At 35.2% G+C, this 19440-nt stretch overlaps 1 protein-coding gene across 1 annotated transcript in view; it reads left to right on the top strand.

Annotated features, from left to right (window-relative positions):
* RNF180 (ring finger protein 180) overlaps positions 1-16948 on the top strand; it is a 62272-nt gene extending 45324 nt beyond the window's left edge. The window contains exons 5-6 of the mRNA XM_059492831.1: positions 448-573; positions 16746-16948. Coding sequence (XP_059348814.1) covers positions 448-573; positions 16746-16948 — 329 coding nt within the window. The remainder of the gene's footprint in view (positions 1-447; positions 574-16745) is intronic.
* Positions 16949-19440: the final 2492 nt, after the last annotated feature.

Here is a 19440-nt window from a genome sequence, read left to right as displayed (position 1 = left end):
TTTTAAAATCTAAAAAAATTTCAGACTCTTCCCCTTCCTTTGCTTTACTTACAATTGCTTTTGAATGGTGATGTTAAACAAAAAGCTGAGAATTAATACCACAGTCATTTTTATGGATATAATTTTTATTAAGAGAGATCATAATAGTTTTGTAAGTTAAATAGCTTGATTTCTTAAATGCATAATTTTGCCAGAAATTATCATAATGACATAATCTTTTCTAATTTTTTTTTCCAAAGAAGCAGAATGTTTACAACTTGCTCTTGCTATGTATGGAAATGGTTGCATAAATGTGATTTTTAAAAAATAGGTGTTATAATCAGTAGACTTACACAGTAGATATGGCATTTTTTATTTTGTGTAAATTTATGCAAATTATTATGCTCATTATTATTATGCTTTATTTAGGGCATTGATGTATGTATTCTTTCCCCTTAATTATTGTAGATCTGAATAACTCTACCAGATCTTTTTTCCCTGTGGAATATTTGAATTTAAAGGAAAATTTTCAAAAATCCAATTCTGCTAAATGGCCTCTACCAAGCTGCAAGAAAGCATTCAGAGTTTTTGAAGGTAAGATTTTTAAATTTTGCCTGAATGTCATTCCAACTCAAGTGTAATATTTGAAAATAAGACTCTGATTAATACGTGCCATCGGCAAACAGACAGGTGATCCTTAAAGTAGAGATGAGTTTAATTCTCCTGGGTGATTCATACACAGTGCTCTGAATCTGAAGATAAACTGCAAACTGTAAAAAGACAATTGTGCTTGTACCCTTTAATTTATTTTTGAATCTTTAATTCTGTACACATTATCAGGATAGTTTTGTATAGCTTCCTTCTTAGAAAATTGTCTGTCTGCATAGTGGAATAAAAAAAATTACTCTAGGAGAAAAGTTGCTAGTTCTGAGTGTGGTAAATAAAGACCTATCAAAAAAAAAATCAGAAGAATCAGACTTTTATAAAAGAAGTCAAATAAAAATTTTGAATGATATATATTATTCCATATATAATACATACAAAATACAGTCATGGGTATGGGTGTTTTCATTTCATTTTCTCTTTATTGTATGAAGAAAACTTAGGCTCTTGTTGCTACTTTAACACTAAACATTTTCACGTTTAACTGATCATGAACTGAACAAATTTAAGCTACACCATCTAAATGCAGGATTCACTGTTTACCCATATTTCCCTGTTTTCAGTCTAATGGCCTTTCTTCACCAGGCCTCGTGTAAATTTACTTGTAGTTACTTGTATACACTTTTCATAATGTTAGCTAGCAGATATGCTTTTCCTGTTTGCAGGAGCAGATGGCGTCTAAAAGTATGTGGGAATAAAAGGAGTTGCATTTTATATTCCTTGTATAAGTCTACCCAGGCCTTTGTAAACGTGACATTTGATAAATTCTGGAACTCCACTTATAAAATCGTGTAGTAATGTCATAATTTGGTACTGATAATATCAAGAAATGTTCTTGGCCATCAAAAAGAGCAGGCTTGAGAAATTTGAGAACTCATGGATTATCTTTGGTATTATTCAGAGAAAAAAACTGTTGGCAGGACAATGAGGACAAGTACTTACTTTCTCTAACAGGAGTTAATACAGTATGAGTGTTAATGCTGGTCTTATTGATATATTTTAATGTATATTATGCATGTGACATAGTTCCTTTATGTTTTGTAGTCTTATACAAATTATGCCTTTCATAAATATCTTTCTCAATGCTAAGCATTGTACAAAGCATAAATAAGTAGAAATAAAAGAAAGATCTGGAGACATCATAAAGTTTCAGTATTGTTACACCTGAAAATTTGCCAAAGATAATTTTGAGTGCTGGAATTATGTGTCTCCAAAGTATAGCCTAAAGGTCCCACACTAAATGGGAACATGGTTAAATCTAGTTAATGAGACACACAAACCACAAAGCTGTCTGAAACTTTGTCTTTGCATTTCTCAATAAGAGGATTGCTGCCTTGTCTCTCTTCTGACTTTTTATTTCAGTAAAAACTACTGCAGGTTTGTGTGCTTTCAAAATGAAAATATATAGTATTTTCTTCCTGGACTGTTCATTTGGGCTTATATCTAAATTGTACTTGGCAACACCTAAAGTTCTATATTTGGTTTCCATAATTGGTTTTGTTTACTGGCTCAGGACACTGCTCAAACTTAACAGGCATAAAATGCTGAGAATAGTGGCAGCAAAAGTCTTCTGACACCATATTAGATTCCATTGCAAAGGGAAACCCTGATACCACTGAGATCTGAAGGGATATAGAGGGTACTTAGATTAATTTTCTTTCAATTAAGAACCTAATAGCCTAATAAGATGATATAATTTCAGAAGTCAAATATAAAGAATGGGAAGAGGAATAGGGTGGGTACATGAGTAGAGTGACTGGAGTGAAAAGGGATGTCATTACAGTGCTTAGAAAGCAATGAAATTTTGCAAATTTGAACATGAAAATAACCACCTCTGTATAGGAGTGCACTGTCAAATACTGCAGTACAATACTGCATTGGCAAAGAAGAAATTCTGCAGCCATGTTAGAAATACGTATGTTCTTTCACTTTCATATCCAGCAGGTCCAGTGTTCATGGAGTATCTGGAAGCTCTTTTCATATTATTCCAGCTTTCATTGTGACAAAACCTCTTCCACAATATCATTTTAATACCACAGATGTAAAAATAGTATACCTTAGCCAGTAAATCACTCATTAGATATGCTAGATAAAATCAGACCTCAGAACTAGATTGGGATATGAGGAGACAAAAGTTACTGTTAGGAAGTTTAGATTATATACAAAATTTATCAGGTTAACTAATTTTGACTTTATGAACATTGCAGGACTGCTAGATAAAATCAAGCACTTCTTTGTCCTTACTTTTTTTCCTGAACTTATTCACTTAGCCAATTATATTTGGTAATCTACATGTGAGTTTTCTTTCATATGAGATTTTCCATAGGCAATGTAGAATTATCTTTAATAATACAAACAACCCTAACTTTTCAGTTCTTATACAAAAAGAAAGAAACCTCAGCACTGCAGCACTTTTGAGCTTTACACCGATGAAAATTGCTCCAGATTAGTTTGCCCTTGTATTGCACTGTATTTTTTTCCAATAAAATAATCAACAGAATTCCCACTTGTTTCATAAACATTGCTTATGGTATTGCTGTCTACATGGTGTTTGGTCAAGGATAAGTTAATGATTAAATGAAAATGCTGTTCACGAAGGAAAGCAATTCTTCTTTTCCCATTCAGATTTTTAATACATGGAAAAGTTAACAAACTAATTTTAAATTCCATAAAATATCTTCTGTTTCATATGAGATAAAAAAGATACTATATTAGTTATTCTTTTGAGTACTGACAACTTCAAAAAAATCACAATTTCACAATAGAAATAACATCTCGATTAATTATTTTCTTAAATAGATTTTATAACAGATAAATAGTGTAGTTTGAACAGAAAAGTTAAATAGCAAGCACACTCAATTGGATCTTATTATGATATATCATAATTGAATAACTTAAGTGTGGTCTTTGTATGCCATTAAAGTGGAATTGCATTCTGTAAGAGCTGTACAGTCACAGGAAGTTCATCAACAAAGGGTAGGTCCCCAACAGTAATTTGATACAGAAATGTGAGCTAAAATAAGAGATTAGAATAATTTAAATTGCAAATATGATACTTAATTTGACATTGACTTTGGTGTAATCAAGTTAAGAAATTAAAAATGACTGAGACATTTAGTACACTGTGCCTAAAAGTGTTATTTCTAAAGCTTTTGCATAAATCTGATTATTTATCCTGACTACTTTATCCTTTATCTCTGCAATTATCTATTGCAGAGATAAAGGATAAAGTAGTCAGGATAATGATTGCATTGTAGATAGATGCTGGCTGCCTGCATGTAGAGTAAGGTTGTAGAGATGACTCAAGAAAAGTAGAAGTAGGTGGTCAGAACTGCAGAAGGGGATTATGGAACCTCTGAGTTACAGCCTTTGGTTAGTATTTGGAATCATAATTATTCCTAGGCTAATAGGAATCCCCTCCATCTGTTAATGTTGCTGATGTTTTATATAAAACTTGGCAATTAAATTGAAAGTCTAGTTAAAAATAGAATGTTTGTTTCTATCTTTTCAAATGTTTAATCTAGAAAACCTTCCTCCAGTGTTGTATACAATGAAATCTGCACAGATTCTTTCCTCATCTCATGTCTTTAGGTACTTAATAAAAATATTGACTTCTGCATCAGGATTGCAATAGAGTGTTTTCCAAGCCTACTAAAACCTGGTGGAAATTGCCATCACTTCAGTAGGTCACATCTGCTATGACCTTTTATGTAATCATTCTCTAGAGAAAATGGTGAACCATTTCCTTTAGAGAAAGCTTTTAATAATGCCAGTTGGTAAATTTCTTTGTATCTCTGTCTTTAAAATAGGGGTACGATACTAAAATTTACTTTCTTGATTCAAGATTCTTCTTATCGTGATTTCAGTTTGATAGGCAAAAAAGGAAGGATGTTGGAAACAAGAAATGTACAAGTTTTAAGTTAAATTTTCCTTGTTTAAAATAACCAAATAAAGTGATACTGGTTTTCAAGTTCAGATAAATGTGATCTACTGAGAAGAAACAAGACGGGTGTTACTGAAAATAGAAGGTGCAGCGTTTCATTTTAGCTATAAAGAGTAATACTGGCAGAAGACTCCCAGAATAATCCTTATTTTGGACTATTCTTCTCAAGTTCTTCTAATCCATCCCATCAGGGTCACCCAGAGCACATGACTCAGGAACGCATCCAGCTGGGTTTTGAATATCTCTGGAGAGGAAGGCTGTACCTCCCTGGGCAGCCTGTTTCAGTGTTCTGCCACCTTCAACACAAAGTTCTTCCTCACGCTGAGGTGGAACTTCTTGTGTTTTAGCTCATGGCCATTGCTCTTTTCCCAGTCTCTGGAAACCACTGAACAGTCGGGCAGCATCCTCTTGAAACCCACTTTTGGGATATTTATATATGTTATTGATCTTCCCTCTCAGCCTTCTCCTCTCTAGACTAAATGGTCCCAGCTCTCTCTGCCTGTCTTCACAAGGTTCCTCAGTAGGGCTTGACAAATCACAAAAAGTTAATTTGCATACATCTATTTGTCACAAAATGCATTTGCGATCTGCAGTCTTCACATAAATTGAATTTTCTGCCTAAAAAAGACACACTTCACTGGAAAGTGTTTTCTCAGTGTCTGCTAGGCTTATAGTACACTAATATAGAAAAGACAGAATCCAAACCTGCTGGATGAGTGTCTTAGGTCAGCTCCACTGATGGCCACTTTGTCATTTTACTGATTTGTCAGCACTTGGGCCCTAACTCTTGTACCCATTTTCCTTGCCCACAAGTTCTGTCAGCTCCTGCTGGTAAAAAATGCAAGACTGATTTCTTGATTCCAGAGTCCCCCTTGGGTCCCATGGAGCGGCTATGCACTAAATAGCCTTTATGCTTCTCCTTCTGCATCTTGCCAAGTAGAAGTCAATCTGAAAGGAAAAGAAAACGGAAGGGAAGGTTTAAAATTAAAAGGTCTTTGCTACAAAGAAGTTTTAAACTTCAGCTTCATGGCTGCCACTTCATTCCCTGTTACTTTGCCAACAGTGTTAGAACTAAATATTGTGTATCAATAGCCTTGTTTATATTTTAATCTGTTTTGCAGAGGCTGTTCTTTAGGGACTCCTTCAGAGCCACATTCTCATTGAAAAGGATGTTCCAGTCCTTTCAGGAAAGTAATTTACTACTCAGAAATTATGGTTACTGATTTGTCTCTATTGGTTCATCAATGCACTGGAGGGAATCAAATTCTGTCTAATTTGTATGTGTCATCAGGATTGCTTGTTTCCATTTAACCATGGTACTGTAAGCTACCAATATTCCTGGTGTGGCAGGAATATTGGTAGCTGTAATTATGCAACACTAAGGGTTGTGCTAGAATGGCCATGGCAAAAAGGTATACTGTAGCCTTTCCCCATTTGACATGTCCCTGAATGGATGTTAGATTGGCATCTTTAGTTCTGCTTAGGCAGCCAAGTGTTAGTGGTCAGTGAGACAAACTAAGAACATCTTGGACCTCCTATGGAGCCATGGCCCACAGCTGTACCAGAGAAACCCAAATTACCTTGTAGGGGTGTTAGAGGTATCAGGGTTTTCACTCTGCAGCTTACAATTCCTAAAAACTTTTAAGGTCCTTTTCTAAAGATGCTTGATAAAATATAGCTGTGTTCAGGATAAGAGGGAAAGTCCTTTGAAGCATTAATAGCCAGTTAAAAGATGCCAAACAAAGAATACAAATATATGATTATTTTTTCTCGCTGAAGATATATCATATGGATCCTGTATGGGTCTAAGTTACAGCTCATATTATCCAGCGTATTTTTTACAAGATATGAAGATGTAAGATTTGCTTACAGTATGAAACATTTGGGATAATAAAAATTAAAACCAAGTGCAATCAGTGGCAGGAGACTGTCTTGGAACGTAGTGTTCTTCAGCAATGTTTACATTGTTTTCTTTTCATCACAAAACAAGGTAGTTAGCAGGAAGGGTACAGAAAAGATAAAAGAGAAAGTCAGTTTTAAATTGTTTCCTGATGAGGATTATGTAAATAGACTAGAATACTTCACACAAAGAAACAAATTACTAAAAGAGGGGGGATGATTGCGGTAATTAAGATCAGGAAAGGCATGACAGAAGTGTATGTATGCTGCTGTTATTCACTGTTTCATAATAAAAGAACTAGAACTCTGCAAAAGAACTAAGAGACATTAAATAAAATTATCATTACCCCAAAGCATGGGTTCAAATCATGACAGATTCTTGTTCCTGTTAAACTCAAAGGTACCACATTTGTCTGCAGAGATCATGGAAATGCAAGTCCCTGGCACTGAGAGGGAAAAGTGTTGCAATATGCTTGCCTTGTGCTTACTTTTTTTCAATCCTGATCATTTCCTCATAGTCTGACTTGTCAGGAAAAGAATGATAGGGTAGGAAGACCTTTATACTACTCAGTATGCCTGTTTTATATGTTCTGCAGTTTGATAAAATAGTGTCTTTCATTATGATTTTATTTAAGCCATCATAAAAGGGTTCTATTTGATTTGTTTATTAAATAAGATCACATAAATATTTACTATTTGCTCTCTAGAGACTACTGAAAACAATACATAATCTTTGTTTAACCACGTTGGGTAAACTTTAAATTATCATTTTTTTAAGTGGTAGTCTTTCATTACAGAATTTGTTTAGAGCATAAAATATCTCTTGATTTTAATATTTATGTTTTGTGTAAAGTTCTGCTGTGATTAGTTCAGGTTCAGATTGGTCTCTATGAACAAGTGAAAGGAAAGATGCCTTTTTACTTCACCAGTGACAGGAAATAGCAAGTATTTTTTATGTGTTTTAGTGGAAGTGGAGAATAATCCTTGCCAGCTAGGCCAAGAAGAATAGGGAATAGGAAAAAAATGACTATATTATATTCTTAATTAGCTGTTAGCTATACTGTTACTGTTAGCTGTTAACTATTATGTTTAATAAATTTTATGTTGTGCATTCTTCCCCAGCACTGAAATGCATGACCTAGAGAGCAGTTTGTTCTCATGTAACCATTACAGAGTTTCAACTCTGCTGGTGTAAATACATCTTAAATTAAAAGTTAAGTTTGCCTGGTGTTCAGTCCGTTTATTTGATACCTCACAGAAACTCTGTTTGCTACATAATAATTTTTGGTTGCTAATAGATGTATCAGTTGGCTTCATCGCCGTCAATGAGTGGATAGGGAAGAAAAAAGGACAGCCACATACAGTGTTTTTCCTGTCTAATATGCAGTGATTATTACTTCATACACCTGTACCAGTGACAGATAACTCTGTACCCATTCCAAAGCTGGACATAAGCAAAAATTCACTTTGATCTTGGAGTATTTATTGGACAGAAACCTGACAAGAGTTTTGGAAGAATGTGGTGCTTGCACAGCATAATTGTAAAAAGATAGACAACATTTTTTAGGCAATACAGAGTTGTGGAGACCCTTTAAAGTGGAAACAAAAGCTGACATTTTGATTTGATTTTGAAGGACAAAAGAAGAACCATGAAAGCACTCAAGGTGATGAATGAGAATAATAAACACTAAAATGTGATAATATTTTAATTAGTCTAGAGTCAGACTAGCCATACCATCTTAAAGAAGCCAGAGATTTGCAAACAACAGAGCAGATTCAGGAGCTTTGATGAATGTACTTACTGAGTAGATAAAATTGAATGTTTGAAATTGCATCAGGAAAAATCAGAGATAAAAACCATTGCACAACTAAAAAAGGACTAATGGAAGGAATTTTTAACAGTTCATAAGCATTTTCTTTTTATTTCAAATGACTTCTTTCTAGTTAACTTTTTAATAAACCTGCTTTGTGAAAATTTATCTTTAATTTTATGTTGAACAACTATGAAGGCTTTTTAGACAGCTCATTCTGTGAAGTCTTGGCTAACTTCCTAAAAACTGGTTAAGTACTGTCATCATCAGAAAACTTTCAGTTCAGAAAAACTGTGCCAGCTTTCTAAAGATACAATCTTGTACTTTGAATTTTTTCATTATCCGGAGGAACATTTCTTTTATTTGCTCAGATGGGAAATAGAAATTTTGAGTATTGACAATAGCTAAAACTGAACATGCCTTTTTTAAAGACAGATGCATGGGTCCAAGAAAGGTAATTCACCAGTTTCTCCAGAGAAATTATGGGACTCGTGTTGCCAGATTTGCAGATGAACTGAGCCATGTCTTACAGAGGGGCGTGGTGAGGCATGCCTATTACGGGTATTCCTTCTGATCTCTGCCATCACACTGCCTCTGTCTTAGGAGAAATAGGGACAATTCATTAATTTATTTTAAAGAGAGTATTTGCATTATTAGTATCTACTTTTATCACTGACACTGGCTTAAAACATTAAAGCCTTAAGCACTGAAACGGTTTTAACAGTAGTTACAAAACTCTGCAAAGTATTTTGTTAAATCATCATTAGTATTAAATAGTATGCTTAGAAAAAAATACAGCAATCATGCAGGTTACAAAATAAGAATCTAGAGAGAATTAAGCATCATGCCAAGTAGCATTCGCATCAAAGACAAGAAACAATATGACATATTTTTTTAATGCTATTCTGTACTTATTCAGTCATCTCTTATTATATAAGAAGTCTACCTATCAATATCGATAGTGTTTGCCTCTCTATATATTGTGCGGTAGCAGTCTGTACAAACAGAGCCTAAAGGGATGTAAGTACTTAGTGAGGGAAGAATGAAGCTAGAGGTAGCCAATGCCATTACAGCAATATGACACAAACAGGGGAAGGCTTTTGTGATGATAACTTAGCAAGAGTTGCTGGCAGCTGAAATACAGTATTTGGTCATCTGGGAAGATGACAAATACAACATGATGTACAGAAACGTTCAGTAGTAAAATGTAGGAACAGCAGGAGAGAGATGAATGATGTTGATGATGAGTAAGAGATTAGATAGAATGGAAGAGAAGCAGAAAGTAGATTAAAAATAAGATGAAATCTCATTGAATTAGAATATTCAGAATACTTTTTAAAATTTTTTTTCATATAGATTATTGATGCACATAACCACAGAAGCAGAAACAACCTCAAGTTGCTGTTTGAAATTCCCTGTTTTTTATTGTCTGCATGGTCATGGTAAAGAGAGAAATTGTCCACAAGTTAAATTCACTGTTAAGATACAATTTATTTACAACCAAATGTGAACAAAAGTCATTACAACTCCCCCTCCTGAAGGCAAATGTATTAAAATTACTATAATTGTAATTTGTATGTCATCAATATACATGTACAAGTCTTACCTTTAAAATCAAAGTAAGACATTTTATGGTCTAGAATGTGTGCAACCTATGCATGTGGATCTCTATGACATGCATGAGACCATGCAGCTTCATTCCTTGATATGATTCCTCAGCTGTTACATAATATTCTGACTGTTTGGTACTTTTTGTGTTATGATTTGGGGGAAGAAAGAAAAAGCAAACAGGTAATTCACCTAGTTACTTAAAACCAAAAAAGATCTGCATCCTGACTATCTTCCAAAATTCCTTCAAGTCTCCCAAAGTCGAGTGACTTTTACACTGAGATATGTGAATTAATTACTCCCATTTTAGTACGTATCCTCGCAGTTGAGCTAGCCAAGTGGCTTCTATTTGTGAGTATTGATAATTATAGAATAATCACAGATGATTATGTTTTCTGTGATAATAATCATAGGCTGAGCATGTTTTCTAAGGTCATTATGCCCTCCCACAGTCCTCTTGTTTCTTGATTCCGTTATTTTCAGGAAAATAAACAGCCCAAGAGAGAAAATATGAGTTCTACTTTTTCTTTGAATTTCTGAGAGGGACTGGACACAGTAGCTATTGAATAATTTTCATAAAATTGGCAAATAGATTTCTTATTTAATAAAGAGTGAGATATTTAGTTATGCAGAATAACCAATGCAAAATGTGTATGCATGCATTTAATGTGGCTTTATGGCTTTTGGCATTAATTTTCAAACTTACTCATTTTCTTTTCTCACAATCTGCTTATTTTTCGCAATATACAAGCTAACTTCATGGGTTCATATTTTAATTTGTAAAAGCTGAATTTTTTATCTATAAAATAGCAAGAGGTAACTGTCTTCCAACTTTTTATCTCTTTATTTGCTTAGTATTCTGAACATCACTGTTAACTGGTAAAGTGATGCTGTATTTTTTTCTTAGAATTCAAACTAATAGTAGGAATGTGCAAAAAACTTCACTTATAAATAATTCTCACTGAAATCTGACAAGCTGTATTTGAATGGAAGAAGATCTTATATTTATTTTCACTCTAGAGTAAAACCACCAAATTTGTCAAGTGAAAATAATTGTAATTGTGATGGAATGCAATTTACAGTATTTCACAGAGGAAAAAGTCCAAATGAAAAGTTGTCACTGTCCTAAAGGCCTGAGAGATGTTAATTTAAGGTATTGGCCATAAATGATCCAAAGAAATGCCAAATTCAAGTATGGCTTTTATGTATTGATTTGTAATCAATGACTTTAAATTCTGCATTTATTTTGTTTACACACCTCTGAAGAAAAACTCTGAGATTAGCTACCAAAAAAATTGTACCTATAATTTTGAAAATAATATGGGAAGTTAGAGTTGTATGAAATAAATATTTTTAAGAACTGTTATTGCCATTGGAACCTCTATTCATTGTTTTAGTTGGGGTTTTTTATCCTTTCCATTTTGTATATTTCTGGTTCATTTTGTTGTATTCTCTTCTCAGATCCCCAAAGGATTTATAAAGTTTTAAGAGAGGGAAGATTATTCTTAGATATAAATCCCAATAATTTTGCTAATACCCAACAGCAAGAAGCATTGTTTGGCTGGTGCTTGATTCTGTAGGACTGACGTTTTTGCAAGCCTTTTGTTTTGACAAATGACATGTACATCAGTGACACTTCCACAGTTTGGGATTTCTACATAGTTTTGTCTGTAGCATGTTGTTCTTCTTTTTTGTAATAAATGCCTTAAGAAAGTCACAAAGCAGACATCTAGCTGTAACAGTGGTTCCCAGCTCTGCCTTATGGAAAGGAGTGTCCCTTATGGAATCAAGTCTTGTGTCCCATATGAAAGGCTTCAGGACATGGCATTTTCAGATTTTCACAGTAACTGATTGCTTATCTAGACTCTTTCAGATAGGGGTCTTTGACACCTTTAAAAAGCAATATCTGTGTGTTTCTCACTAAATTGCCTGCATGCAACTGATTTATTCATGTGCAGAGGCCATCAGTATCATATGCACAGTGAGTTCAATAAATCACATTTTAAGCATGCACAAATTACTGCTTAAACACAACTTACCTCTCTGAGACTGCAATAGAATTTAACACTTAAACCAAAAGCCCAGCAAAAGTCTATAACTGGTAAGACAGACAACATAGTGAAAGTAAAAATGGTTTCAGGAAAGGAAAGTACATTTCGTACTAAGGTACAAATGTACCTTAAGTACATTTTACATCCAGGTTTTCTAGAGCCCAACAGCTGTCAAAAAGTAGGATGTGGATTTTGGGGATGGAAAGAAAAGGAGAGATGTTTAAGCTGTCATGTAAGTCATGGTTATAAGGTGCTGGCAGCCAGCAAGAGACCACAGATAATATTAGAAGGGCAAGAGGAGTGAAATATGCAAGGAAAGCAGAGAGAAAGTGAGAGGAAAGTAAGAGCAGGATAGTGAGGGAGGTTTGGAAATATGATTTTGCTGTGGAAAAGGCCTTGGAAGATGATAGTAGAAGTTTTAACATAGGAAAGCTGAAGGTTCTGGTATGCATCCTGGAGAAAGAAAAGTTTGTAATTTGATATGACTCTCTCTAGATAAAAAGACTTCTGAGACAACAGGTGTGTGGAGCTGAAATAATGAGGCAAGAGGGTGGTAAGGTTCAAGCTTTTCATGCAGAAGAAGTGGATCTCTGGATCTGAGAAGGATGGTGGTTTCATTAAAGGGCCTTAGTTTGGGGAAGGAACTGGATATTTTGGGAACTTGAATTTCAGTGGAGAGCTTGAGACTGAAAGCTTGGGGCATGAGATGAGAAGTTAATGGGACATGCTTGCAGTCATTCGCACAGAATAAGTGCTGCTCTCTCATAAACCTTTCTAGCAATATATGATTTTTCTTTCTTGGAAATACAAATCTCACAGCTCATCTTAACTAGAAAATCTTGCAATTTAGCTATTATGTTAGCCTAATCAGAATATAATGCCTCTTAATGTGCATATGGGAGAAAGCTGGCATTTATGCAAGAAGTTTGGGATGATACCTTGTTTGTCAAAGCATGAAAGCAACATAAAAACACCTGTATACTTGAAAAATTATAGAATACTTGGAAATTTTTGTTCTTTTCCTCCATGCTCTCATCAAGTCTGCAGGTGACAACAAATTGGAAGACTCAGTGGTGGGGCTGCTATTCAGACAGGACAAGAAGTTGGAGAAATGCAGGTGCTGCATCAGACAAAGACCCTTTTGCCAGGCACCTCAAAAAGAAAAACAGACCCAAGAAGGAGATGGAAAATACAGTGTAAAAGAGCACATAGCAACTCAAACTGAGACCTTGTCAGAATGACACAGTGGTCTGTGTAAAGTGATACATATACAGCTGGTAAAATTTATAGTGATACTATATTATTCACTTCACTAACGATAGTAAATTTGAACTTGACAACTAACAGTTCTTTTGATCTGTGACCTGGAGACAGCAACAGAACACATTTTCATCAGGCCTGCAGAGAACAGCAAAGTTAGGGACAGATTGATAGACTCATCACAGGGCTACCATTCAGAGATACATTGACAAGCTGTAGAAATGTTCTGGAAGGACTCTGAAATTCAAAAAGGACAAATGCTGAGACCGGCACCTGGGAAGGAAGAGCCCTTGGCAATGAGACAGGTTGTGCACTGAAAGCCTGAGGACAGATCTCTGGAAAGAGCCTGGGCATCCTGGTGGAGAGCAAGCTGTGGGTGAGCTGGAAGTATGCCCTGGCAGTGAAGAAAGCCAGCGGCATCCTGGGCTTTGTGAACAGGAGTAGAATATATGAAAAACTGTGGACAAAGCTTTTATCCCCTACTGCTCAACAGACCACATCTAAAATCCTGCAGTTTTGCCTTCCTCCCTTGTACAGGGAAGACAGCAGTAGACTGGAGCAGGTTTAGCAGAGCAACCCAGGTTTGGCTGGGATGCTCAGAGGCCTGGAGAACCTGACCCAGAAGGAGAGGCTGAAAGAACTGGTTTCTTCAGTCAGGGAAAGGGTAGGCTTTGGGGAGGATCTTCAGTCAGCCTTATCATACCTCTAAGGAGACCACCAAGAGGACAGACCACCTGTTCACAGTGTTCCGTGGCAAGTGGATGAGCATTAAGGCATATGAAGAGTTCAGATTGCAAGGAAAACACTTTCACTATGAGGACAGTCAGGTGTACACAGAGGCATTAGTCATCTCCACAATGCATAATATTCACTGTAGTGTGCTGTAAATCAGCTATTGCCATTTAAAAAAAGACATTTGGATAATACTGGGATTAATTAAAACATTTCATGCACAGCCACAATAAAAAGGTAAGCAGGAATAATAACAAAATGTTTTGTCATTGTCTGGATTTGTGGTGATCCCACAACTCAAATTTTGCACATAATTTTAGATTACATCATCTCAGAGAAAAATAAAGGAGGGTGAAGCATAATGTGGAAAGGATAGTCTGAAGTTTTGAAGCTTTTTCCATACAAAGAAAATTCAAAAGTTCTTTTGTTTGGAAAGCATATTAGAGAAAACAGATACTAGAGATCTGTAAAATTATGAATGGCATAAAGATGTTGTAGAAAAGATTATTCCCTGTCTCTCAGAGGCATTCTTGCATTAGCAATTATATCAGCTATAATAGAGCACAAAAATTGATGCTGTGAGGTCAGATGTCCACATTTGCATGTGAAGAAACTTGTAGTCCCAAGGGCTAAATGCCCATTAGTGGTTGAAGCACATTACTGGAACACTTTTGAGCTCTAAGAACTCATCTTCTGTTTCTAGTTTTACCTGAAAAGAAAACAATTTATTTACTCCAAAACTGCTCCACCAAGGGACATAAAGTACAGTAAATGGAGTCAGTGTGAGATCTGGTTCACAAGCATGCAGAGACAGGTGCAATGCTGTTTTAACACATTGTTCTGGAAACAACTTCCAAAGATCTAGCTCACTAAGCTGCCAGGTGCTGCAAGGGCACATATGGGAAGGTCTCAGTCTATACTTGCATTTTTTCTCACAGTCTTTCAATAGCTCTTCTCATCCATGCAGAAAGAAGAGGCTGTGCCAAAATTATGTACTTTGGTATATCTGCTAACCTCAGAACACTTGTTCATACATAATTTAATTTTACATGAGCCCTTTTAATGTAAATGGTTATTGTAGCTTGCATATTATTCATTTGGGAACATTTTTATAGTAAAATTTTCTATCTTGTACCTTCTATTTTCTAGTTTTAAAAAAGTAGGTCAACTTATAAAATTGAGAGGATATTTTCATTTTTTTGTAGTTTTATTTAGTGCTTTGCTAGTACTTCATAGAAGGGTGCAAAGTGCAACAGATGTGCCTACTGATGCTTACTGAAAACCTTTTTTTGTTTGCACACTTTGGTGCATATAAAAGTGTGATTTGCACAAAACGTTGTTTTTGTTATCTAGTAACAAGTTCCCACTAACAGTCTGCCAGACTCTGCCAGCACTGTGCATGCATATTCATGTGACTTCAGTAGAAGTTCTTGTTCAGAGTGTAGCAACACAGGCATATGCAAGAAAGTTAAATAAAATATATTTTTTGCACAAATACATGCCCATACATTAATTATTTTGGGGACTATATTGTTTGGGGATTGAAATCATGTATGATAGGGTTTTTTTTATGTAGTAGAAAAATACATTAAAAGATGTTTGGTGCTCCCTCAGGTCTTCTGTTTCATAATTCAAACCCCTACTCTATGTTGCTGTTCCATTTTTGAGGAGCTCTACAGCTCTCAGCTTTTATCTGCAGATGGTTAAGAAATGTGGTTTACAATCTAGCTGGAAATACAAAAGGTATTTTTCTGTTCAGAAATTATTAAAGAATACAGAATGCATCATAAAAATTTCTCATTCCATGAAAACAGAGGAAAAATCTAGAGTACAACAGTCCTTTATCAGAATTGGACAGATTTTCTGCCTTTGCAACACAGCTTCCAGGCTCTTTTTTGTGCCACAGCCTACTGTTTGACACAGCTGCACAGACTCTTCTCCAAACTCATGTCTTGACATAGGGAGGAGGTCTGCTTCCACAGTACCTCTCTTGCTACTTGGAGAAGTCTGGGGGACAATGAAGAGGACAGACCTTTTGGCAGGACCCCACACTCAGGCCATCTTGGAGACACAGGATTTTTACTTCCACTTGACTTGTTTGCATCTACCTATATATTTTTAAGGTGTTATCAGCATAGAAACAGTGATTTAAAAATTTAATTTTCACCTGGTATGCATTATATTGAACATAATGAGCATTATTGTAAAGCAGGCACAATTCATTTAGAAGATTTATTTATTTTATCTTTGAAAGATAATCTCAGATTCTAGTAAAAAGGAATTCAAATGTGTATCAACTGTTGCACTATACAGGTACAGATCTGGATATTTTTGATTACCGAAGAATTCAGATGAGTAGAACCCATCTTAGGGAACCCATTTTAACCAATTACTGAAGAGATTCATTACAGTATATGGAGCCTTTCACTTCTAGATCACTAAGTCAAACTCAGTGAAAGAAGGCACCAAAAGAGAGGTGCTCATAAATCTGGATAACTTAAGCAGATATCATTACTTTATTATGTTAGAGAAATCCATATACAAACAAACAAACATATTATTTTCTAGACGTGGAACACAGAGTTACTTTTTAAGGAACACAGTGTTGCTTTTTAAATCCTTCAAAATCAATTCCTAAGATAGCTTCTTGTCCAACAAAGTGATGAAACTTAGCAGTGAGGTGTGAGATTTCCTGCTTCTATTTGTCTTTTTGATAACTGGAGGAAGGAGTGTTAACTTTTTTTGCTAGTCAATCTGGTTCTTTTTAAAAAGATTTTTATCTCCTTGTCTGTTTTTCAGCAGGTTTTCGAAGGCGCTCAAATACTGTGACCAGGAGGCATTTCCCACATGCTGCTCACAGGATGGACTTCATGGACTTCGAGGATGATAGCCGTGGATGGCGGTTTGATATGGACTTGGTGATCATATACATTTATTCAGTCAACTGGATAATAGGATTTATTGTTTTCTGTTTCCTTTGTTATTTCTTTTTCCCTCTTTAGGCTGTAGAAATAACAGTTAAGGAAAATGAGAGTCATGGGAACAGAAAAATTGTGAATAGAAAAATATTGATAAAAGGTTAAAATGTTTGATACTGCATTTTTATCATTCAGAATTGGAATAGACTGCATCAAGCATGCTGTGCAGCTGTTCGTTACTTCTCCTATATGTGACAAAGTACTTGAGTTTGGTTACAAATGTAATGTGAAATCTACATCATACTTCATTCAGTGGGAGTTTTGCCTTTGGGAAATTTTGATGGGAAAAGAATTTACCCCTAATTTATAAAATGATTACTCTGTAGAAGTACTCCCAGTTTTTAGGGGAAGTCTGTGTAGTACAAAAGAATGTAATCTATAAAGTCATTTAGGGGTTTCACTCTGTGTTGACACACTTCATTCACTCATTGGTGCTTCAATTCCTCATACATAAAAGCAATAAAGATGCTTCCCATTTTTACTCAGATCCTTTGGGAGCAGGAGAAGTGCTGTACCATGCATTGCGCAGACATTCATCAGAGCTATTTCAGTGCCATGATCCAAATCCTGGAAAATTTTGACAACTGATAGACCTGTCAGCATTCCACTCTGATATTTTGAGCCTATTAACTAAAAAGAAAAATTACACTGCAGTGTGCTGCCAGGTCATCTTTTCTGCAAATATTAATCAAAAGGAATCAACTAACTACCACAAGTTCTGCACAGTAAGAAGACCATTTTTGTGCAGATTCCCACTGTAGCACCATACCTTTTTTACCCATTCAGATGAGTGTGTTTGGATCCAGCAAGACTAATGGAGGGCAAGCAGCAGGCCTGTTGGCTATGATGCTGTTAGACACTGACCCAAATAAACACTGGAGACAGAAGCATTCTCCAGTATAAGAAATCAGTATCATTATTAAATTGCTGTAAAAATTGAGGATACTTTTAAATGTGGGCTCTCCAGGACTTTATGTCTCATGGGACCGGACATCCGGACATAAGAGGGCACAGTATTTATTTGCACCTTTCTTGTGAAACTATTCTGAAGCACTTTGTAATTACTCTAAATAAAAATTGATGAGTTACAGTGCCAAACTGCAACCAGTTCAACAATAATTCCAGACTTGCTATTTAGACAGTATTTTTAAGTGGAAGAGCATCTATTAAATTATAGTACAAGATACTAGAAATGAATGTGGGAATCAGGTTCTGAAGAATGGCACACAGTAGTTTAGGGCTTTACTTTTCAGGGAGGTACAAGGAAGTTTTTATTTCTAGTGGCATGACTCTTCAAAGTACACTGTACTTTCATCTAGAAAAGCATGTGAGTGTAGGTATATTGTCCCTCTAGTATCAGAATTTGTGTGGGAGACCTGTGGTTTTTCAGTAGGTGGTGTACTCCCCTGTTCTAGCAGAGAACAAGGAGAAATATGTTGTGGAAGGTGCCATCTGCCAAATGTGATGGAATGAAATCAGAGTTTTATTAAGAATGATCTTATATTCCTTTACTGGAGCAGCTCCAGCATGGTCAGCCTCTTACAGGCTATGAAGAGATCAGGAAAAGAAACTTTCACTTAATCTGAAAATCAGCAGTAAATCAACTACAAATATTTCATAAAACAATCTTTTCAAGAACATATGAGTAGAACTAAAAATTACAAAAACTACACTGATTAGACTAAATAATCTGTTGTCTTTTTTAATGTATGCAAATTTAAAGAGATGTAAGAACTGAAATTCCCCATCACCACATACTTGTGGCTTTGCCAAAAATACATTATTGTAATAAGAATAATCCACATCCAGTTACTTTGTCTCTTCCTAAAAGTGACTGGCTCTATTATTCATGACATTAAGCATAATCTTTCTAAAGATTTAAGGCTGGAATAAAACATTTGGTAGAAGTATTTTAAAAACTAGGGGGTATAAGTCATACGCTCCTATTTGGCTACATGCAGATGTGTGGGTGTGTATCCTAAAATATTATCCACAAATTTAAACAGTTCTCTCATATATGCCAGGACTGCCATTCTAACTTCAATTTTTGTTTGCCTCTCTAAATTTCTGAAATTACAGCTCATATGTCAGAAAAGGGAGAGACCAACTCCCTGTTAAAAAAAAATTGCTTCTATGTTTTGATCTCAAAAAACCTAAAATAAAAAAAGTCATGAAAATTTCCTTTAAGTGATATAGTCTAAAATTCCAGTAATAATATTGTTTAAAATTTTAACGAGGCTGCCTGGTAAAGCAATATCCTTCAGTAAATATTCAAAAATATATTAAGACATAAGAAATGTAATATAGAAGCTAACTAGTTATATAAGAAAAAATTACACCATTTTTAATAGCATGTTACCATGGTTTTATTTGAAAAAGAGCCACAAAGAAGAGTAAAAATACAATTTAATATTGGCTTCTTTTGTACATTTTCATCAAGAATTGATGACTGAGAGAGACATTTTTCTGCAGTTAGTAGGACTCACAGTTTTGCAGGACATTTCTAATTGTTTAAC

Source organism: Ammospiza nelsoni, chromosome Z (genome assembly GCF_027579445.1).
Source record: "Ammospiza nelsoni isolate bAmmNel1 chromosome Z, bAmmNel1.pri, whole genome shotgun sequence".
Taxonomy (NCBI): domain Eukaryota; kingdom Metazoa; phylum Chordata; class Aves; order Passeriformes; family Passerellidae; genus Ammospiza; species Ammospiza nelsoni.
The sequence above is the reverse complement of the archived record's forward strand: the minus strand, read 5'-3'. Positions and strand labels throughout refer to the sequence as shown.